The 20,675-nt window shown below is 42.8% G+C and overlaps 1 protein-coding gene across 4 annotated transcripts in view; it reads right to left on the bottom strand.

Annotated features, from left to right (window-relative positions):
* Positions 1–397: 397 nt before the first annotated feature.
* Positions 398–20,675, bottom strand: part of fermt2 (FERM domain containing kindlin 2) — a 42,627-nt gene continuing 22,349 nt past the window's right edge. The window contains exons 4-17 of one of the 4 annotated variants that reach the window (XM_034110882.2): positions 17,234–17,362; positions 14,841–14,873; positions 12,969–13,194; positions 12,728–12,830; positions 12,352–12,459; positions 9,683–9,817; positions 9,042–9,091; positions 8,351–8,475; positions 8,140–8,246; positions 7,832–8,050; positions 5,229–5,249; positions 3,725–3,849; positions 3,463–3,604; positions 398–2,727 (exon numbers count right to left, since the gene is read on the bottom strand). In XM_034110882.2, coding sequence (XP_033966773.1) covers positions 2,554–2,727; positions 3,463–3,604; positions 3,725–3,849; positions 5,229–5,249; positions 7,832–8,050; positions 8,140–8,246; positions 8,351–8,475; positions 9,042–9,091; positions 9,683–9,817; positions 12,352–12,459; positions 12,728–12,830; positions 12,969–13,194; positions 14,841–14,873; positions 17,234–17,362 — 1,697 coding nt within the window. In that variant the 3' untranslated portion in view covers positions 398–2,553. The remainder of the gene's footprint in view (positions 2,728–3,462; positions 3,605–3,724; positions 3,850–5,228; positions 5,250–7,831; positions 8,051–8,139; positions 8,247–8,350; positions 8,476–9,041; positions 9,092–9,682; positions 9,818–12,351; positions 12,460–12,727; positions 12,831–12,968; positions 13,195–14,840; positions 14,874–17,233; positions 17,363–20,675) is intronic. The other 3 variants (XM_034110883.2, XM_034110884.2, XM_034110885.2) reach the window with 3 other exon arrangements.

Raw genomic sequence — 20,675 nt, 5'->3', positions numbered from 1 at the left:
CTACTGCCTGAGATCGAATGCTGTGGTTTTATTAAATGTGCCAACTGCTAGGACTGTCTTAGGGAAGACAGCTTTTAGATGCGCAGCTCCTCTGTCTTGGAATAGTCTGCAAATTAAATGGAAACTGAACAATCTGGTGCCACTAAATGTTTTTAAAGCTCGGTTGGATGCTAGTCAATCAGAAGCTATTGGTACCTGTTTATGTGGATAATTATGTAAATGATGCTGGATGATGTCCTTTTGTTGTTCTGTTTATGCTTTTATGTTTCATGTGGAACTACTTGAACAGGTCTCCCTTGGAAAAGAGATCAATGATCTCAATGGGATTTTATCTGTATAAATATAGGTTTGAAATGAAATGAAATTTGTAAGGGTAAATGAAAAGTAGAAACACTAATTAAATAAAAATTACTTTATTTTTTAAAATAAATGCATTTTTTACAGTCAGAAAACAGAGCAGCAGGACATGCACCGCTGCTCCCGACACTGGAGGCAAACTAAAACAACATCAGAGAAAATAAAAACAGACTCGGCTTGCTTTTCTCTTACCTCTGTTCACTTATGCTGATTTGTCTCAAACTCCAGGGTCTCCTTCATATGGACATTATTAAATGGCACACTTCAGTTGTGACGAAAACAGACGAATAAGTGAAGTGTTTTAAAAAGGCGCTGAGAAAACTTAATTTGCACGATATAACGGTTAGTCTAAAGAATGAGCTAAAAACACAACCCAGGGCTGCAAATGGACAGAAACGAAAAGCAGAAAATCAATACAAATGAAGCAGAAATGCAAGCAATGAAGAGCACATTGAAAAGGCATACATATTTGTTTAAAAAAAAATTATAATATGTACTTGACAAATATCTTAATCAAACCTGGAGTTTGAGACTAGTGTTATCTTCATATATATTCATATTTATCTTCATCTGGATACTCCGTAAGGACACAACGTAAGTAGGCACAATTCTGAATACTACACATGTTGACGGGCGGCTTTCCCCCTCATCTCTGAAAGGAAAGACTTCCAAACCCCCCACAGCAGAAACAAACTGTACAATTCTATAAAATGTTTGTGTTTTTACATTAGTTACAAAAAAATAATACTTCATTTACTGATCCTTCATACTGAGGACAGAAGAAAAGAAAGCGTTGCATATTCACTCTTCAAACTCTGTGACCTGTTGCTGGTGTGTAATGACAAATGATAATAATACTATATGGTGTGAGAGACAAAATGGCAATACGGTAAAAGGTGGTAAAGGGAGTTATGATTCCTCCTGTTGTGTAGTGCACGTGATGAGATGCCAGGGGTTTAGAAATCTGGATGCAATTCAAAACAGGATGTTGAGATATGGCAAAATGTAGACGCCATATTGGTTTTTTTCATGCCAGGTCATAAGAAAACTTCTTAATTTAAAAAAAGGGGTCTGCCTTAAATGATCATTAATATCTTCAGGTCATGTAGCTTCATGTTGAGCCTTCCAATATTTTTTAAAATATGAGGAAGAGACACATTTGAAATACACAACATTTAGTAATCTACCTTAGCTCAACATACCGACTAACACATTTTTTTAAAAGCTTGTTTTCAGAAAACTTTTAGATTTACTGAACACTAAAGTGAATGAATTTTAGGACATTTACATCTCTTTAAAGATTTCTAAACCCACAGGACCCTCATCCCAGTGCGCTGTACTGTAGTGTGTCTCCAGACATGCTCACTATTAGCAGTTTATTAAATACAAAACAAACCTCTCAATGTCACACCTGTCAGCTAATACAACAAGAATTCATTACAGAGACTCGACCCTCTGGGCGAGTTCAAAAACAAACACAAGGACATCAAAAGCAAAAAGAAATTCAACAACAGCTTATTCATGAACAGGACTGTATACTGTAGAAGTGCTTAAATGTGACTTAAAGAGATTAACCCTTCGTAGAGTGATAGGATGGACATGTAGTGCCTTTTGTTCGGACTTAGAAGAAGTCCGTCTTTTAGGATAAATAATTCGATATAACTGTAGCTATCTGTGGCACTAGGATTACAAATGTTTTAATGACAGTCTGATGTCAGCTTCTTTAGCTCAGTTATTAGGAGAAAAGGCAGGGAGAGAAAAAGTGAAGAGAAAAAAACATCTTTGGGATTCAATGTGGCGTTTGATTGGCTTTAAAGGGTTGTCATGGACGTAATGTTGATGGCCGTCAGTCCAGGAGGAGAGGAGAACACTTCCTGCTTCAGGTGTGTGTAAGGCTGCCGCTCAACCACTGGAGGTTACCTTCAAACGTTTATAATCTGGCCTGCGTTCACCAGAGAGTTAGTGTTGTAACAAAGCCCTGGTCAGCGTTTATGCAAAGAAACACTATAACAATAAAATCAGCCGTGGCAATGTTGGCGCTGTTCTGGACTCTCCAGCACAGCTCCAAACATTCAAACAGACTGAGAAATAGTTAGAATTAAAATAAACCCCATACACTGTGGTTCCCCCCCAGCCACTCCCCTCCTGGCCTCTGACCTACAATGGTTGGCCCCTGGCCTGGTGGTTGGGGGCCGCTCAGACCCAGCCGCTGGTCAGCTTATAGAACATCTCCTCGTCTAGAGACTCGTTCTGGTCCTTGGCGCGTGTGGACAGGAAGATGTAGCCCCCGATGAACTCGTGCACCACCTTGCAGTCCACCTCGGCGCAGATGAAGGACAGACTGGGCTCGTCTGCAAACTCCACCGTCACCTGAGCACAGAGCAAACACATCAGTCAGGCTACAATGAAAACATGCAAAACTACTTCAGCAACAGTCCAAAACCTTAAAAAGTAGTCCCTCCAGCAACCACTCAAGTTGTAGTTTACATGTATTTATCTCCAAATGTTATGATTTTCTCATTTTATCGAATTAAACATTTCTCAAAAGTTGTCATAATTGACATTTGAATTATTGAGTTGTGGCTAATGTAGCGTTTTGTGAGGTTACAGTGACTTTGGCCACTTTTAGGTTTAATTAAAATATCTTATTTGCTTCACCAACAGTCCAAAATGTTAAGATTCTAGACTACAACATAAAATAATGTCACCAGGAACCACTCAAGATCCTATTAAACATTAGTCTAAAATTGTCCTAATTGACATTTGAATTCTTGAGTTGAGGCTCACGGTGACTTTGGCCACGAAAATAGAATCAGAAATACTTTAAGACGTCGTTCACCCTTGGGTCCAAGTCCCATTGTTTGTTTTTTGTATTTCCTCCAGAGCTTCCTGAGAGTTGACCTTGATGCTAATGGTACAGACTGACAGAGCTGAAACATAATAGACCTAGGTTGGCGTGAATATGATGTACAGTAAATGAATGAACATATTGTCTTTTTCCCGTTAGAGAAAACATTTACTGCCAACACTGAGTGAGAACCGGCTGCAAATAACAGTGAAAATAACCCATTACAATAAACCGGTCATATTCAATGTGTTTCCTACCATCTTGATCTCCCAGTTGACGTTCCACTGCTTCATGTTACTGAAGCGCCAGGTCTTAATAGCATCTCCGGTGCTAGCATCCATGCGGATCAGACGGTTATAAGTGATGCCGATCAGCTCCTCCCGCTTCCCCCCCTGGAACCTGCAGAGAAGAAGGAGAGATAACACGGTGAAATCAAAGTGTGTAGATCAAATGACAATACGAGTCACTGTCAGCTAATAAAACAGAGAGGGGGGGACGGAGATTTAGGTGTCAGCTTACTTGGCAAGGAAATGAGTCATTCCAAACTCAGGAAGGGACTGCCACGCCTGGATGAAGCGCATCTTGGCCTCGATGAGACTCATCTGGGCTACGTTCTGGTGGGCTTCAAGGATCCGGGTGGAAATCTGAAAAATAGACAATCACACACACACGTCACACACAAGACAGTTCAGCTAGCTCACCATTTTAGCAGCCAAATGCATCCCATCACTGCACTTAAACCACATCCTCTAACACCCAGTGCGTAAACAAGCTGTGGCTCATTCCATGAAGCCAGCAGCACACACAGTGTCAGCCAATCAGAAGAGGTCTGTCACAGTAAAATGAACTTCACACAGCTACAAGATGACAGACAAACAAAACAAGCCCCCTGAGGAGCCAGGCTGAGGTTAATGTGTGTGTGTGTGTGTGTGTGTGTGTGTGTGTGTGTGTGTGTGTGTGCATGCATGTGTGTATTCCCCTACTGTCCCTACATCAGTGTCAGGGCTGCAGCCTTTGATCAACAAATTCAACTGGAACAGAAGTGTAACAGTGAATCAAGAGCAAGTAATAGTTCATCAAGCTAGGGCTGCACCTATCGATCGTTATCTAGATTAATCTATTAATTGTTTGGTCTATACATTTAAAATTAAATGTAAGAAAGAAGCTAAATGTCCATCTTGATTTTGCAAAGCCCAAGGCGATGTGTTGATGTCTTGTTTTGTCAGTCCAAACCCGAAGGTATTTATTTCATATGAAATAAAAAGGAGAAAAGAAAGACATCTTATGAAAAGTACAGCATTTTCATTCAGCTAATCTATTAGTGCAGTAATTGGTGCAGCCCTAAATCAATCAAAGTGAACCGCCCTCCTGTTACAGTCATCTGCTGATTACCATGATGCTGTTGAGCTTCATTAGACAAATGTAAAGTTGGAAGAACAAACTATAGATTTCCTGAATGACAGGAATTATTGATGAGGTGAATCTTTTTGTTTGTGTTCAGAAGCAACTTTCATTTAGCAGTCCCACTTCAACTGCATTAAATGCTAAATAAATGAACTTAGCAAGTTTCTGGTATCCACATTTTACAGATGGAGCGAAACGCATTACCCACAAAACTGTAAAGCTTCCCTTAATATAGAAATGACCTGTTTTGATAAATGGTGGATATTAGCTATACAACACTGGTGTTAAATGGGCTAAAACATGCAAAAGCCATTTATTTGACTGAATCTCATGTTTTTTTTAACATCACTCACTGGTAATTTAGAGAAAGATGGAAACAATTCAGATGCATGGATGCAGATTGATACAAAATATATTATATCAATTTGTTATTTATTTCCTTGTTTTATGGGTTATAACTATTCTACTGTAAGTACCAGCCACTAAGACATGTTGGACAGCAGCACTAGTTTTGGTTAGGTGAGGAAACCCGGACACAAAAGTGTTCAGCTTCTACAAAACATGCACATACAGGTATCTACAGCTCAAAGGCACCCAGTGGACACACAGCTCAACTTACCAAGTCCCTGATAGAGCCTGGCTGGAGATGGCAGGAGGGGGTGGGAGAAGGCAAAGAGGAACGAAGGAGAAGCATACAAGGAGAGAGAAAAGAAAGAAAAAAATAAGACAAAGAGAACAAGCAAGTAAGATCAATGTCAGGGAGGAAAGATCCAAAAACAATAAAGTCTGAGGCTGTAATTGTAATAAAAGCAATAAAGTAAAGAGGTGGGCTGTGGAGGTCATGCAGAATTCAGCCACAAGATGGAGAGAGAACAGCAGCAGTTGATTTTTTTATTTTAAAGGAGAAAAAAGGAGAGAACACAACATGTGTGTTTCGACATCAGGGAAGTAGCCGTTGAAACAGTACATTTCAGAATGGCTGTTTTTTTTTTTAGGAACATATTTTCAGAATAGTTTAATAAAACAATACCACATCTTCTCTGTAACTCCCCTTTAATCCACAGGATGGCGATATGCACCAAGCAGGAACAATAGAATCACCAAAATGTAAAACTACCACATCTCCATATTCCAGGAGTTTATAATTGTGTCTTTAATCCTCTGTTTATTTGTGTAACTGTATAGATATGTACTCTAAAGATTCCTAAGTGTATCCGCTGGGAGCTTCAGCACGGAAGTCTCCGGGGTTCAGTCTCGCAACAGGAAGTCAAGTTTATAGCAGCTGACTGAGAGCAAACTGGGCTTTTCCCAGACAGTTTTCCCGCGCAGCATTCCCAGGCACGGCTCATTTCCTGATGCCCCACGCCCACTACAGTAGTACCCGTGTGTGTGTGTGTGTGTGTGTGTGTGTGTGTGTGTGTGTGTGTGTGTGTGTGTGTGTGTGTGTGTGTGTGTGTGTGTGTGTGTGTGTGTGTGTGTGTACATACACACACTGTAAATGTAACACTGCTCTTTCATGTTGTGTGCCTGGGGATACCCCATATCGGACTGGGATTAAGGGTGAGACTGGAGCCGGAGCAGAAAGACCCCCGGCCCCCCGATGGACACACACCCTGCTGCTCTCTGTCTGAGCGAGCCTCAAATCCAGCCATGGAGATATTTTGAAACAAAAAACAAACATGATCTGCCTATGTTCTAAAAAATGTCTGTCCGGCCACATTTAAAGAAAATGGGTCAGTGAAATTCTAAAAGCTCATGATTTAGAAAAGATAAAACAACAGTTATTATGTGAACTACACCTCCCATGAGGTTTTCATAGCAAGCCTGTGGTTCATGGCAGCAGCAGTTCTTACATGCAAATACCTATTCTTTCATCTTGATTTCATTAATGAGCTGCTATAGGATCACTGTCTTTTAGAGTAGAATACGGTAAGGAAACATTAGTATTATGAGTTGTCCAGATAAAATACAACTTATATCTCAAAGTGAGGTTTATTAAAAACCCAAAGACTAATGCAACAGAAGCTCAGTAAGAAGTTAACAAGGACCAAAACACACCAAAATAATCTACGGCTTGGCTGGTCTGAATGATTCGATGTGCATCATCATGACCTGGTTTCATGGCCACTTGAACGTGGATTGGTCACTCATTTGTAACGGATGTTGAATTCATTTGATGTTATTGACCAAACTATACAAGGGATTTCCTGACTACTATAAAAGAGAGAACATTTGAAATATGAGAAAGAGAAGTGAAACTTTATTTGATACTTGTGTAACTTTGGGTTCATCTTTATTTTTTGCAGTTATGTTCTAGGAAGTGGACTTCAGATTAACCTGAAACAGCACTCCCATGGGAATGGTTTAAACATGAGCTCAGTAGAATGGTGTCATACTCATGTTTCCTGGATAACAGAAGTATACAATAAATGAAGCACAAGTGTGCATCTGTCCCTCTACCTCTCTCCTTAGACACCCAGGTTATTCCAGACCATTTCTGAGTCATCACTTACCGTATCAACGCCCCACTTTTCTGCTACAACTTAAACAAATCCAGACTGAGTGAGTAAGCAATAGGAAGCATCTCCAACCCCTCACCCTCCTCACCAATCCCCATTAACACAGCCATGGCAGCCGTGTACCCAGCTGGTCCCATGTACACACACCAGCCTGTTGCTTACATGCAAATCTGCTGGGCACATTGTAACATTTCCCTAACGCTTAGAAGATAGTCCAATCCTTATTAGTGTGTACATTCCCCACCTGGTTATAAGATGTTTGCCGATAATAACGTTTAGAAGCGACCGTGTTTTATAGCCCGATTAATTAAGCACTCCAGCTGCTGAGATCTCGAGACTTTTGTCCACAAGAGCAGAGAAATTCTCCATTACAGTCGGACATGAGCATCTTTACTGTAACACACGTCGAGTGGCTTGGACGTCTGCTATCCTGGTTTCCCCTCGGACAGAAGGGGGAGGGGGGGAGACGGAGCGGAGGGAAGAGGAGGAGAGTTTAGGAGGGGGAGTAAAGGGAGGATACATTCCAGTGCGAGACGAGCCTGATGCCAGGAGGCGCCCATCTGGGAAGCATCCAAACAAGTAAACAACCTCGCGAATAACACACATTAGAGCAGATAGTAGACTTCTGTATGTCTGTCTCTTTGTAACTACCTTCATCACTTCAGAGGTTGTGAGTTTAAGCTCCACAGACTGCTTGGCTTACCTGCTTGTTCTTGTACTTCTTGAGATAGCGCGGGGACACCAGGCATTCTGGGTTGATATCTGTGGTGATTGGCTCGATTAACTGAGGGTCAGGGTTCATGTGTTGCATCTTGAGGAAGGACAGAATGTTCTGGACCTCCAGGTTGTAAGAGCTGTCGGCCATGGTCTTTCCTTTGGAGGCCAAGCGACAAGCAGCCATCCAGTGGGCGTACTGTTTCTCCTGGAGAAGAGAGTCACAAGCTGGTGATTAAAAACGGTGTTGAAGAAGACAGGAAATGATCAGATATTGCGAGTTCAAGTTAGTCTTACCATGTCGCACCGAAGCCAGATCTCATTCATGCCATCCGCCACAGGGATGAGCAGCTTGATGTTGAATTTCTGACTCGAGATGTTAACATCTGGAGTTACCTCACAACCTAAGCATGGAGCGGAAGAAGAGTTCAAAGGTCACACCCATTCATTAGACAGAAAAATAAAGCATTGCATTCTTGCATAGGCATGACATCTTTCGTGTGTCTACCTCGGAGATTCATTTGGTGAGCAGGTGTCCCATGTGACTCCTCTTTACTCTTGTAACAGGAAATGGTGATATCCTTGAATGTGCACCAGTACTGCTTATAGCCCTTCAGTGTCAGTTTCTTGGGCCTGGAAAATAAAAAACACCCATTTTATTTATTATTATTATTATTATTATTATTATTATTATTCAAGAAACAGGGTGGGGGAGGAGAGGACACAATGAGTACAAAAAAGAGAGGAGGAAAAAAGGCAAAGTCAGCAGGAAGAATAGGAAACAGCCAGCATTGGACATGAGCATTAATGGAAAACCATTAGAAGAAGAAATGCCTCTTGATATCCCCACCCTTCCCCCAAACCCCACCCTTTATAGTTTATACATTTTATGAGACAAGCATCCCAGGGGCCACCTGCTTGTCAGCAAAGGCTCAAAACCAAAAGAGAATATGGTTCAAAAGTATGCTTGGTCAAACTGCAGTCACTTTGAAAAGCTAAACTGAAAGCTCAGCTTGTAAATGTCCTTTGGCAAACAATGCAACCAATTACGCTGATTGGAAACAGACAACAGCTTTCTCATTTATCCAGAAAATGTTATTTCCTGGCACTCTGAGACACTGCACCCACTCATACACCATTTTATTTTGTGACAGTGCAGGAGTTCTTATGGGATCAGGCAGCTCTGTATATGTACTTACTTGAAGACTTTGACATAGTCTGCTAGCTCAGGAATAGATGTGATGTCACCCTAGGAAGAAGTAAAAAAAGAAAAAACATTGTTAGTATAAACTTGGAAGATTTTAATATTATGTGTAAACAAAAGAATGACCTCAAGCTCAACTTTGTACAGTTCCAATGTCATTGCTCGGTACAGTATGCTGTAGATTCTTATGTAACATCTCAAAGTTCAGTTTCCTCTGATAAGCTGTAAAAACGTAACACATTCTTGAGGCAGGGCTGCTGTAATAATAGACACATATTTGTTTCATATCCATTTAACACACACCCTTTGTTGGGTTTGTTCAAGTGTAAAATCTTTCAGTAGCAGAGCTCATAAAAAAAACTGCCAAATGTAGCCCTTCCAGTCAAATTAATTGTCATTTCCCGTCCCCCAGCCAGTGTGCAGAGTCTACTGGATGTAGGGTTCCGCTCCGGTTTAACAGGGCTGACACTTTTTTCAGAATACAGTAGAGAAACAAAGGACAAAACCAAACACAGAGCCAAGCTTCTGTAATTGGAAAAATAAATCCACATAATGAGTTTGAAGCCCAGTACACGGAATCCACAAACAAAAGCCATTTCCTGTAACGAATGTGAAGATGTGAGAGTGTCGTCATACCAGTATGTTGGACGTCTTCCCTCCTTCCAAGGTGATTTCCAGGTCTGACAGGGCTGCGTCCACCTCGTCCACCTCCTTCTCACTGTTATTCATGTGGTTGTCTGAAGACAGGATTGACAGCTTGTTGATGTGGTACTGAGGAAAAGACAGGGAAAGTAGAACCATTTTTAAAATCATTTGGAGCACTTCATTTTCTGGGTTAACCAAGGTTTCTAAGCATTTTATAATTGGAGTTTACATGATATATCCAGACCTTTAATATCCAACTTCAACTTCAGACCTTTCAGGGTCTATAAATAAGCAAATACTGTCCTAGATTTCCTCGCGCAGAAATGTTTTTATTGACATCCTCCTTTTAGGCCCACATTTACGATATGGACTTTCCCAGCAGTTTCGGTCAACAAAAGCTAGTACAGAGATAAAGTCAAATAAAGAATTAACAAACACCTACAAAGTTTATCTCCAACAACTTCGTCGTCAGTTGTGCTACTGGTGTACAAACCCTCCAACTGTGTCTAATAAAATTGAATTGGACTGTGATAATAGCCACATACATTCTTTATAAGAAGTCTCGGGCATTTATGTTAGCAAGTGCTGCCAGCATGCACCATTGAGTTCACCGGGGATGAAACAATGACTTTTCTCTTTGAACATGTTGAAAATGAAGGGACTAGTTTCAGGATGAGAAACAGATGAAGTGGTTCGTGATGATTTGTCACTGAGAGAAACAATGGTTATTGTGCTGGTACAATAGTTTCTGAGTCTGTCTTTGAACTGCAAACTGGCCAAATCAAATGTTTTACAGGAAACATATGTGAGACGATAAAGACAAAAGAACATTGGGAACACCAATTCTTCAGGATGGGGCCATTACTGAAAACCAGACTATGTTTACCTCTCAGTGTGAGTCAGAGACACTAAATACAACTTGTTGACAAATGGTATTTATAATGTCAACCCATCACCAACCCCCCACCAATATATGAATGAACAGCTGCAGAGAGAGTGGGTGATACAGAGGCAGAGTTTGGGAGAGATATGTGAGGCTTTAGCTGAGCTAAGGTTACAGAATGTGCTCACCATGACACTCTGTTTCTTCTCCTCTTTCGCACCGACATCCTTTTTAAAAATCTGCTTCGCTTTGGAGCTTGTTTCGGGTTTGTGTGACGAGTGTACGTGTTTATCTGCTGAGGGAAAAAATACAACCTGTGCCCAAATTTGGTGACTCTGAAGTTTGTTACCGTTCTTGACTCCTGATGATGTCATTTCTAAGTACGGCCAAAGCAAAACGTCCAGGTGATGGCATGCTAACACAAGCCAGTCACATACTGGATGTGGACAATCATTGCTCTTTTTTAGACCCTGTCTATCCACTCTCCCCGGTGAAACCATAGCCAAAAGCCCTGAGCTCATGCTGCCCAGCTTAAACATAGTAGTGCTAACAGACAGGTAGCGACAGAGGAGCTTCCAGTCTAAACACCCAACTCGGATTAGCATCTCTGTCGGGAAGAGTAACAAGAAACCAGTTAAGTGTAATTATATCCGTTCTGATGACACACCTAACACCTCACAGTGTAACACGGAGTTTAGAGGAATGTGAGCAGGTCTATGAGGTGGTGTCTTGCTGGGGGTGGGTGGTCTGGGCCTGGGTCCTGTGGCCCAAGATGCTCTATAATTACCCTGGGGGTGAGGACAGGGTGGCGTCCTCAGGTCTCGGCACACACAGTTTATGAGGGTCAGAAATAGCAGGGCCACCACCCCCAGACTACAGGGGATACCGGACGCTCACATCTGTATATCACTCCCACTGATCCACATTTATCCTCCTCTTGATCCACGTTTAAAAGAGTGATAAGTGTGAGTCTGAGGCTTTCAGAGGCTCCAAAGTCCAGGCCACGATAGCTCTGTGTGAGAGGCTGCAGCAAGTGGCCTCAAGGTCTGCAGAAGTTACTCAGTCACATAAAGCTGGCCCAGAATACAAACACGCTTGAAATCCCTTAGTATGAGAGAGAAGATTCAGTGTTGGAAGAATATATTTGTGGGGCTTCATTAGGTGATTGTTTATTGACAAGAACATTTATGAACATTGAAAAAAAAAGAAATATGATATTTAAAAATCACATTTTGTTTCATTCCTCACCTGACCTTGTTTCTAGGTGCCATTTCATTCTGTTAAGTCAAGCAAGGGTTATGCATTAAGGTCTTTCAAGTTAATTATAGTTTCCTATCACGAGAGATTTTTTTAGTTCAACCCTCCTGTTGCGTTTGTTTTGCCCCCCTTACTTTGGTGTTCCCGGTCAACAGGAGGGTTCAAAGCCTAATAATTAAATGTTCTTTATGAACTATGAGTCATTGATAAAGGGAATTAATTAGTATTGTTGAGGCATACAGAGAAGCGCAGTGGGAATATGTGTGAAGATACGGCCCCCATGAACTCATTCTGTGTTTGTGTGCGTGCAGCAGAACTGGTAGCCATATGTCTCAGCTTTGGGTGGAAGCCCATGCAATTCATTAGCGTGCGGTTGAGTAGGCAATGTGCCCATTGCCCAATGAAAAGAGGACTGCAGGTCTTCAGATTTCAGACCCTTTCCAACAAATGCTGAAACGGGGAAAATGTAAATGAGGCACACACACAGAAACACACACATGTAAACAAACAGCCTATTTACCTGCAGGGCAGCAAACATCATCATTTCCTCCTCTGTGCACTCAATTTCCTCCAGCAGGATGGCCCACTTAGACTGTTCATAGAGCTGGTTCACTCGGATGGCATCATACTGTGGAGAGGTTTGTCACAGAGGTTAACATGCATATAAACTAAGAGTAGGGAAACACACTCGCAAGCTCTTTCACTCTCTGATACACACAGGACACAACAGGACTTTTGTGAACCAACCAAAGAGAAAATGTATGTGGTAAATGGGAACATGTCTGCTTTCCACTCAAGACAAGATATCATCTTTCTGGCACACCATGCCCTTTTTAAATGTCCTCAGGGATTCTGTCAATAAGGTAAAATTGTACTTCATTGTCTTTGGGACGTACCTTAGGGTTGAGGTCAAAGAAACTGTGGTATTTAAACCTCAGCAGCAGCACCTCATTCTCCTTTACATCCTGCTCCATCAGAGACCTGGATGAGTCCAACCACCTATACAGAGTGAAACATGTTGTTTTAGACAAAAACCCTCTCTGCAGCAGCTTTGGACTATTTGCATGAGCCGACATAGCAGTTCTGACTATATTAAATGTAACCAAGCCCCCCAACCACTACAGACAGTCCTCTCACCCCTGGTTGATTTTGGCTTTGTCCAGCAGAGACTGGTGCTTGTAGAGTTTGGCCAGGATGTCTGGTGAGGAGATGGGCTGGCTCACAGCGAGGATGCTGGGGTTTCCCTCAGAGAGGGGGCTGTCCCCAAACCAGGCGGTGGTGGGCGACAGCGGGCTGCCGTCTCTGGAGTCATAGGTGGGGGTCATCGTCTTACTGTACAGGCCTGGGCTGGAGTAGATGCTCCCTGAAAACACAGTCATCAGTTAGTCCCTTATAGCACATTTTCAGTCAAATATATCTAATAAAACTGTTGTCTCACACCGACACTAATGAACACTCCCATGTCAAAGCACAAATTGCACATTCACAAATACTGTACATCAACAACAAAAGCATCAGATGGAAAAGGAGTGAACACTTTTCAAAAAGCACACACACTTGCAGCCTAACGAGGCCAGCTAGCGGTCAACACACCATGTGACTACCAGCCCACACTCTGCAGATGAGTGGCTTCAACCATGTTCTCCTGCTGATTGATGGTTGATGTGGACCAGCATGCAGATGACGCAGAACTTGTTCAGGGTCACCCACTTACTCACAGTTTAAAAACTTGCAGGAATGCACTGCACACAGCAAACTACTACACAACTGACCACAGAGAGGAGAGGGGGAAGCTAAGATATGGGAGGATACATGGATAATAACAAAAACATGTAAGATTGTAAAATAATGAGCCACATCATTGTTTCTTTTCCACTCTCAATTATTGAAATGTTAATATATTTGTATATTTTGGATTTTTCCTATTAGTCTTTAATTAGTCTGAGTTTTGGCTCCAGAGTGAAGCTGTTTGCATTTCCTGTTAGCTGGCCTTGTGGGAGTATGTTTGGCCCCTTACCCTCGCATTCCCTCTCTCCTTCTGTGGGGCCTAGGTCAAGAAGCAACACTGGCTAAACCACTAAATCCCGTCTGAAATCAGGAAGTGTGTGAGTGTGCGCGTGAATGTTTGTGTTTGCGAGCTGAGGTCATGAGAACAGAGTGCAGGCTATGGCCATGCATCCCTTGTGGGGGAGGGGGTTATTCAGGGCTTCTTTCAAGGTTTTTCCATAATGCAGAGTGCATCAGGTCAGAGAGAGTACTTCCGTCTCCCAAGGGGTCTCCAGAGGAATCCCAAATATCCAGAGAGACCATGTATAAGGTGAAAGCTGGCATCCCATTAAAAATACAGCTAGGTCTCCTCCATCCTGTTTACGGACTCTCCAACGCAGGCGGAAAGGCACGACGAATGTTAACATGGCTGTACTCCCTAATGCTCCCACACCAGGGATTCATAGGGCTTATATAGATGGAGCTGGACCACCATGGGCTGTTAAGACTTGAAGTAGACCAAAAGAGGTTTGTCAATAAATAAAAATGTCTCTTGTGGATTTGATACTTACACAAAGTTTCTGTGTGGGCTGTAGGTTGTGGCATGTATGTTTTATCATTGACCAATAATCATCACTGTTCTGATTTTGAAAAAGAACAAAAAAACACTACAAATAATATCATATTATATAACTCATGACTATCTCATTAAAGAGCTAAAAGTGATCAGCAATACTGCTATTAAAAACAGTCGGCAGACACAGTGTGAGCAGGCCTGGGGAAGCTGAAATAAAAAGTGAGCTTTGAGCTAATTTCTAATGAGGCAAAGCCTTGATCATGTGACTGCACAAATCAGCTGACTCCCTCTGGAAGAGCAGTCAGGTGACTTGGTTGCTGGTTCAAAAGGTTACAGATCTCATGTGGCCTCAACACTCCAGCCGTGGGGGGTAAAGAGGAAGTGGAAGGCGAGGGTGAGTTTGAGCGGTGCTGAAGAGTAAAGGACAGAGGAAGAGGAAAGCTTACCTTTGACAGGTCCGATGTATATTACCTCAGAGGCTAGGATGAAAAGAAAAATAGTAAGAGGAAGAAAGACAGGAAAGAGGTAGAGGGAAGAAGTGGAATGGGAACAAACAACATAAAGTGGACAGATTTAAGATAGTTAAAACCAAACAAGGACAGGAGGAAACAGAAAAGAAAAGACAAAAGTAAAGATATTCAAAACTGGGGAGATCCGGGGCATTTCCATGGTTACTGCCAGCTGTTAGCCACAGAGCGGATGACTCAGTTTACCCTCTTTGCAGAGTGGATCACCCTGAAATGACTAGCGAGGTTCAGTCGTTTCCATCCTATTCATAGCCTTCTGACACAGCATGACTGATTGAAAACCCAGGCAAGGCGCGGGTCAACGTGACCCAGCCATGCATGTATAGTCTGCAGCACATATCTTAAAGTACTGGCTCTCTGAGGTATGTTCTCCACGTGGACAGGACGCATAATTAGATACAGCATGCACTTCAACTTGTGGCGGGCCCCGAGGGGACTCGTGGACTGGCATCACCATGGCTTGTCATGACAGCAGTAAAGGATTAAATGAGCAACTTTGTGAGGCACTTTTCATATATGTCCCGACAGACAGGGGACGTGGAGTTTCCTAAATGATATATTTAAAGATAGAGGTTGAGGTTTTGGAAAAAGATTGTCAGCCTTTAAATAAAAATAATTGGTCGTCATGTACTCGTATAACCTTGGTGTTCGCCATGTTATTTGCTTCTGAGGTCAGTGTGGACCTGACAGTAGAGAATACATACTGCGTGTGTCTAAGCTACTATACAAGGAATACGTTTTAAATGTATTTTAAAAGTATTATCAATTACAAAAGTTATTCCAAAGATGGTGTCGCAAATGCAAAAGGCCCCTTAAAAGCTGAGGTAAACCGCTGACTATTCTTTTCCTGATGGAATAATCTACTAACTATATACTCAATACAATATTAGCGGATTGTAATATCTAAGCGGATGTTTTCAAATCACTAATCTCACCAACAACTGAGATTGAGTTTACTATCACACTAAAGGTGTTGAATCTTATTCTCATTTGAAAATCTCGATTCGGGAAAAGTTTGGCCAATATGTGCTTATAAAAGTAACCTCAACAATTATCAAAATAACTCATTAGACCATGGTGAGATGTAGTGACTCCTCCCCTCTCAGTTAGCTGCACATGAGAACGCTTTGATTCTGATTGCATCGCTTCCTCTCTGAAAACCTTGTGATTCCTATCAGGAGAGATGACCCAGCAGCCCTTCCCCACATGGGACGGAATAACGTCTTACAGCTTGGCCATGAAGTATCCTCTCTGACTGTAGCATGTGATCTGATCCGATAGGGAGGATACAGGAAGTAAGTGTGTGTGCGTGCACTTACTCACAAGGGAGACACACGAGAGACTGGTGACAGTCAACAGATTCTGCACATTCCTGTTGAAACCGTTTCTCTGCACAACAGTGTGACCCGCTGAATACAAAACACATCTGTACGGGAGGCGGTAATGTGGCACGCCCTTGAAATGTGATGATGCAACTTTGGGTGTGTTTGTCACGACAAATACGGCGAATACATCATCTGATGTTAGATACACAGTGAAGCAAATGAGCAGATTTACACTTTCTTTGTTGTGAGAACGCTTCACAACGATGTTCTGCTTTCTTTCCACTCACATCAGTGTGTATACGCATGTTGACCGGAGTCTAAGGAGCCAGTGGACGGACAGACAGAGGCCGGGGCAGAAGAGACTCGATCCACACAATGGGTCCCATTCACCCCGTCTCTTCGCGTTAGCAGTTTTTGGGTAATGCTAACTGTGTGACAGGAGCACAGCCTGTTCTGTTCCTCCCTGCTCACATGGCTCTCCCATCTGTGGGGGAGAGAGGAGGGAGGAGGGCTGCTCTAACTGTAGTCGTGTTGCCTGGTTTGGGTTTGAAATGGCAGCGTGACCAACTATGTGTGGAATCTCAACCATTCTTCGTCCTCCCTGCCAAGGAATTGGAAGCCAGGGCTGTGGATCCCAAGCAGGCGTGTAAACTCACACATTCATATTTGGTCACTTCAGGCAGGGTGCAGCAAACTGGAGTTATCCTAGTGGGTTTTTCTAAACCACCGGCGCAATTAGACATGAAGAAAAAAGACTGGAGGACGCTCCATAGCAGCCAGAAGAACCTGTTGTCAACCTGCTGCTTGAGGGAAACTAAATTATTGCTTTTGACAATGTATACAAATAAAACCCAGTGCTCCATAGCTACTCCAAAGTTCACCTTTAACCTAAAAGGAACTGACTTTAGTTTGCAGAATTTCAACTCCTTGGTTAAATCTTTTATATTTCAACAAAGATTATGAGACCATGTAAGAGTCACTGCTCACCTGATCCAGGGGTTAACAGCGGACCCTCCAGCTCCAGATCGTCCTCCTCTGCCTCCTCCAACTTTTTCTTCTTCTTCTTGGGATCACGGGGCTTACGCAGTAGAGATAGCTCCTCTGGGTGGCGGATATCTGGAGGGAAGGAGAGCAAGAAGGTTTGTTTGATGTCAGATAAACATAAGCTTGCCTCACAACAAAGCCAAGCCGCTAAGGACAACACTAACACACCGAAAACATACAGTAATTTGTGTCGTTTCAACTATAGAATTCCAATAAAACCTCACAGATGATGCGTAGAATATAAGCCGATAAAGTGACTTCATGGAAAAGGGGGAGGAAAAGCAAATGGACTGAGGAGATGTGTCAGAAATGAATTGTAGACAGCTGTGCACACGAGTGGTGGAACATTGCAGATCCCTTTTCTCAGGGCCCCAACAAATCTTGCTTTAACTGTAATCCCAAACCGAGACAGGGCAGACATTACCTCTATCTCCATCTCACCCGCCTCCCTCCTACCATTCCTCTCCCACATAAAAACACTTTTCAGCTGCTTCTGGCGCGCATTAGGATTGCACAGCTCTCACAAAAACACCAAAAGTGAAGATAATGCTACTGTAAATGAAATAAAGAACCACTCCCTAACATTGTGTGTGCCGTGAGCAAGGTCCCAATCAGACAGTAAGATACAGTACAGTGGATATAATGAGTAAAGCAGAGCGGCTCTCTCCCCTCCATCCCTGGGGCTCGGAGGCCAGGGAACCATCACTCGGCAGCACTGATGTTTTAAGATGGGCTTGGGATGGTTCTGACGTAGCGGTGAGACGGCCAGGATGTGTCGGACGGGAGCACAATGGATGGGATCGGTCTGGAAGCACATCTGGATCCTCAGCTGGATACGGTTTTCAATCCAGCTATGCAGATTCTACATAAATCAATTAAGCTAAATTATATTTGAAGGCCTTTTTTTTTATATATTAATCTCACTTTGTTTCGAGCACATCTGCTGACATTACTTTTTTCATTTATTCATATCCCCTGCATTAAATCATTTTAAAGATGAAGGATATGAAAGGTGTTGCAGACTGATTGAAGAGGTAGCTGATGGTGTTGAGGGGAGCACAAGCACTCTCGGGGGGGGGGGGGAGAACGTACTCGCTTGGTGAGAAAGCTTGTTTGGTTTGTGTAACTAAAGCAAAAGCATTCCAGGAGTTTTAAGAACTACCAGATGGGAGCTCACCCTCTCTCCTTCACTCTCCCTCTGCCTGCCTCCGTTTTACTTCGTTCTCGCTCTGCTGCAGCGGTGAGGCGCAATCCCTGTGCCCTTATACAGCCATGTGAGTAGCAGGCGTGCTGCCGAGCGTTAACCCCACTGAGCTGCGAGAGGAGGCCAATACACACAGAGAGTGAGTATCAAACTGTCACACTGTGCCTTTGGGTGAAGTATTGTAGAGGCATGTGGCGCTTAACTACAAAAGGCACTTTTCTGCTTCAATATCTACGAATAATGTATAAAACCCTTTTGGCGCAAAAGACAATGGTTTGTCACAAAATCTCCATGACACCACAATTCAATAAGGTAAAAAGCTACGTTCTGATACATTAGAGGGAATTTTTCTCGTTAAAAAGGTAGCATTTTTTCCTCTACTGAATTGCCTGGAAAGCAGAGGCGTGGGAAAAGGGCTGGTGGCTTTAATGAGTTGACTGATATGTGTTTTGTATCATTCCTATGAAGGGAGTAGAGGTGTAGTCAATATGATAGAGATTCCATGTCTGCTAAAGTATGAATACCAGCAAACATATTGAGATAAGTGTGAAGAAATCAGGCTAAGGGGAAATACAAAAAAAAATGCTCCACCAGTATTTTTCAGATGGAAAAGTGTTAAAGTCAATTTATACTAACATGCTTGAATTGAGTGTTGAAGTGGATGTTTATGGTGATCATTTGAGAATCATGATCTGGTGGGAGGGACTGCTCCTCCACTCACCACATACTTGTGGCCGGTGTCAGGGGGGAGGGGGAGGAGGAAGGGTGAGTGATGGATGGAGTGCTTACACAATCCTGGTTTATTTTCATTATAAATGACACCTTAGACAAAAAGACCCCAATCCTCCATCCTGCAGACATGTGGCAGGATCCAGGAGCGGAGCCAGAGGAGAGGTGTTGACTGGGAGCCAGCTGGGCTCCAGATCCACTCCTTGGAACACATGATTCACTGCAGTGAGTAAGGCCAGCCGCAGAAGAATCACAAACACCGTCACAGTCTAATTTTACAGCGCTAAAGTTCACCGTACAAACACTTTGAGACCCTACATGGACAAAACAAATGAAAGATGAAGGATTTCACCTTCAGTGTCCCGCTGCATTTTTCTTAAATGTGATGAATAGCCCTAGTGAGGCAGACGGATCAATAGTCAAGAGCAATAAATCAAGTGCTTGTTCGGACTAATTAAAACAAGCGGTAACTCACTCTCAGTCTGATGGGAAACAAATAATAATAATAACAGGTTCATTACCAGGTACGAGGAATCTGACTTGATGTTGTGGTGCATACATAAAAGTAAAACAAACATTTAAAAACAGTTATATCTGTGTTTCATCAAGTGGAGTACATGGTGTGGATATTTTGCGCTTTATGACATTTTATTTGAGAGATGAGTTTGATTTGTTGCCTTCAAAAAAGTAGATAGTCAAAAAGGTAAAAGTTGTGCTTCAATTGAAGGGTTGGCGCTGAGGCAGAGACTCCTCATGTGTTATGACAACAGGGGCCAGCTCACTCGGGGCCAGCCAGGCAGACCACAGGTTGATGTGCCATAACTCTGCTGGACCAAAATGATGAAGAAACAGTCCCACACAAATCGGAAAATCGTTCTCGAGAACAAAGACAAAACATGTCTCTGCGATAGGCTTTCTCAACCGTCAGCAAACCCCTGAGTTCTGTGTGTATATTGCCAAGCTCAAGGGGGTTCTATCCAACGCAGAAATGGAGATGGCTATCCATGCCTTTATTTCATCCCGGCTTGATTATTGTAATGCTCTGTTCTCCTGCCTCAACAAAACATCAATAAACCGGTTACAACAGGTCCAAAATGCTGCAGCCAGATTACTCACTCGGTCCAAAGAAACATGCCACATCACTCTGATTCTTTCTGCACTGGCTCCCTGTCCATCTCAGAACCCAATTCAAAGTATTGGTCTTCACATATAGAGCTGTCCATGGCCAAGCCTACATCGATGACCTGATTCACATCACAAACCGGGCCCTGAGGTCCTCTGAGCAAGGCCTCCTAAGGGTGCCCGGAACCAGGCTAAAGACTAAGGGGGACCGTGCCTTTGAGGTGGTGGCCCCAAGGTTTTAGAACAAACTCCCCCAGATAATAAAAACCTCTGCCTCAATAGAGATTTTTAGGGGCAGTTAAAGACCCACCTTTTCCGACAGGCCTTTGG

Source organism: Pseudochaenichthys georgianus, chromosome 22 (assembly GCF_902827115.2).
Source record: "Pseudochaenichthys georgianus chromosome 22, fPseGeo1.2, whole genome shotgun sequence".
NCBI classification, from domain to species: Eukaryota; Metazoa; Chordata; class Actinopteri; order Perciformes; family Channichthyidae; genus Pseudochaenichthys; species Pseudochaenichthys georgianus.
The sequence above is the reverse complement of the archived record's forward strand: the minus strand, read 5'-3'. Positions and strand labels throughout refer to the sequence as shown.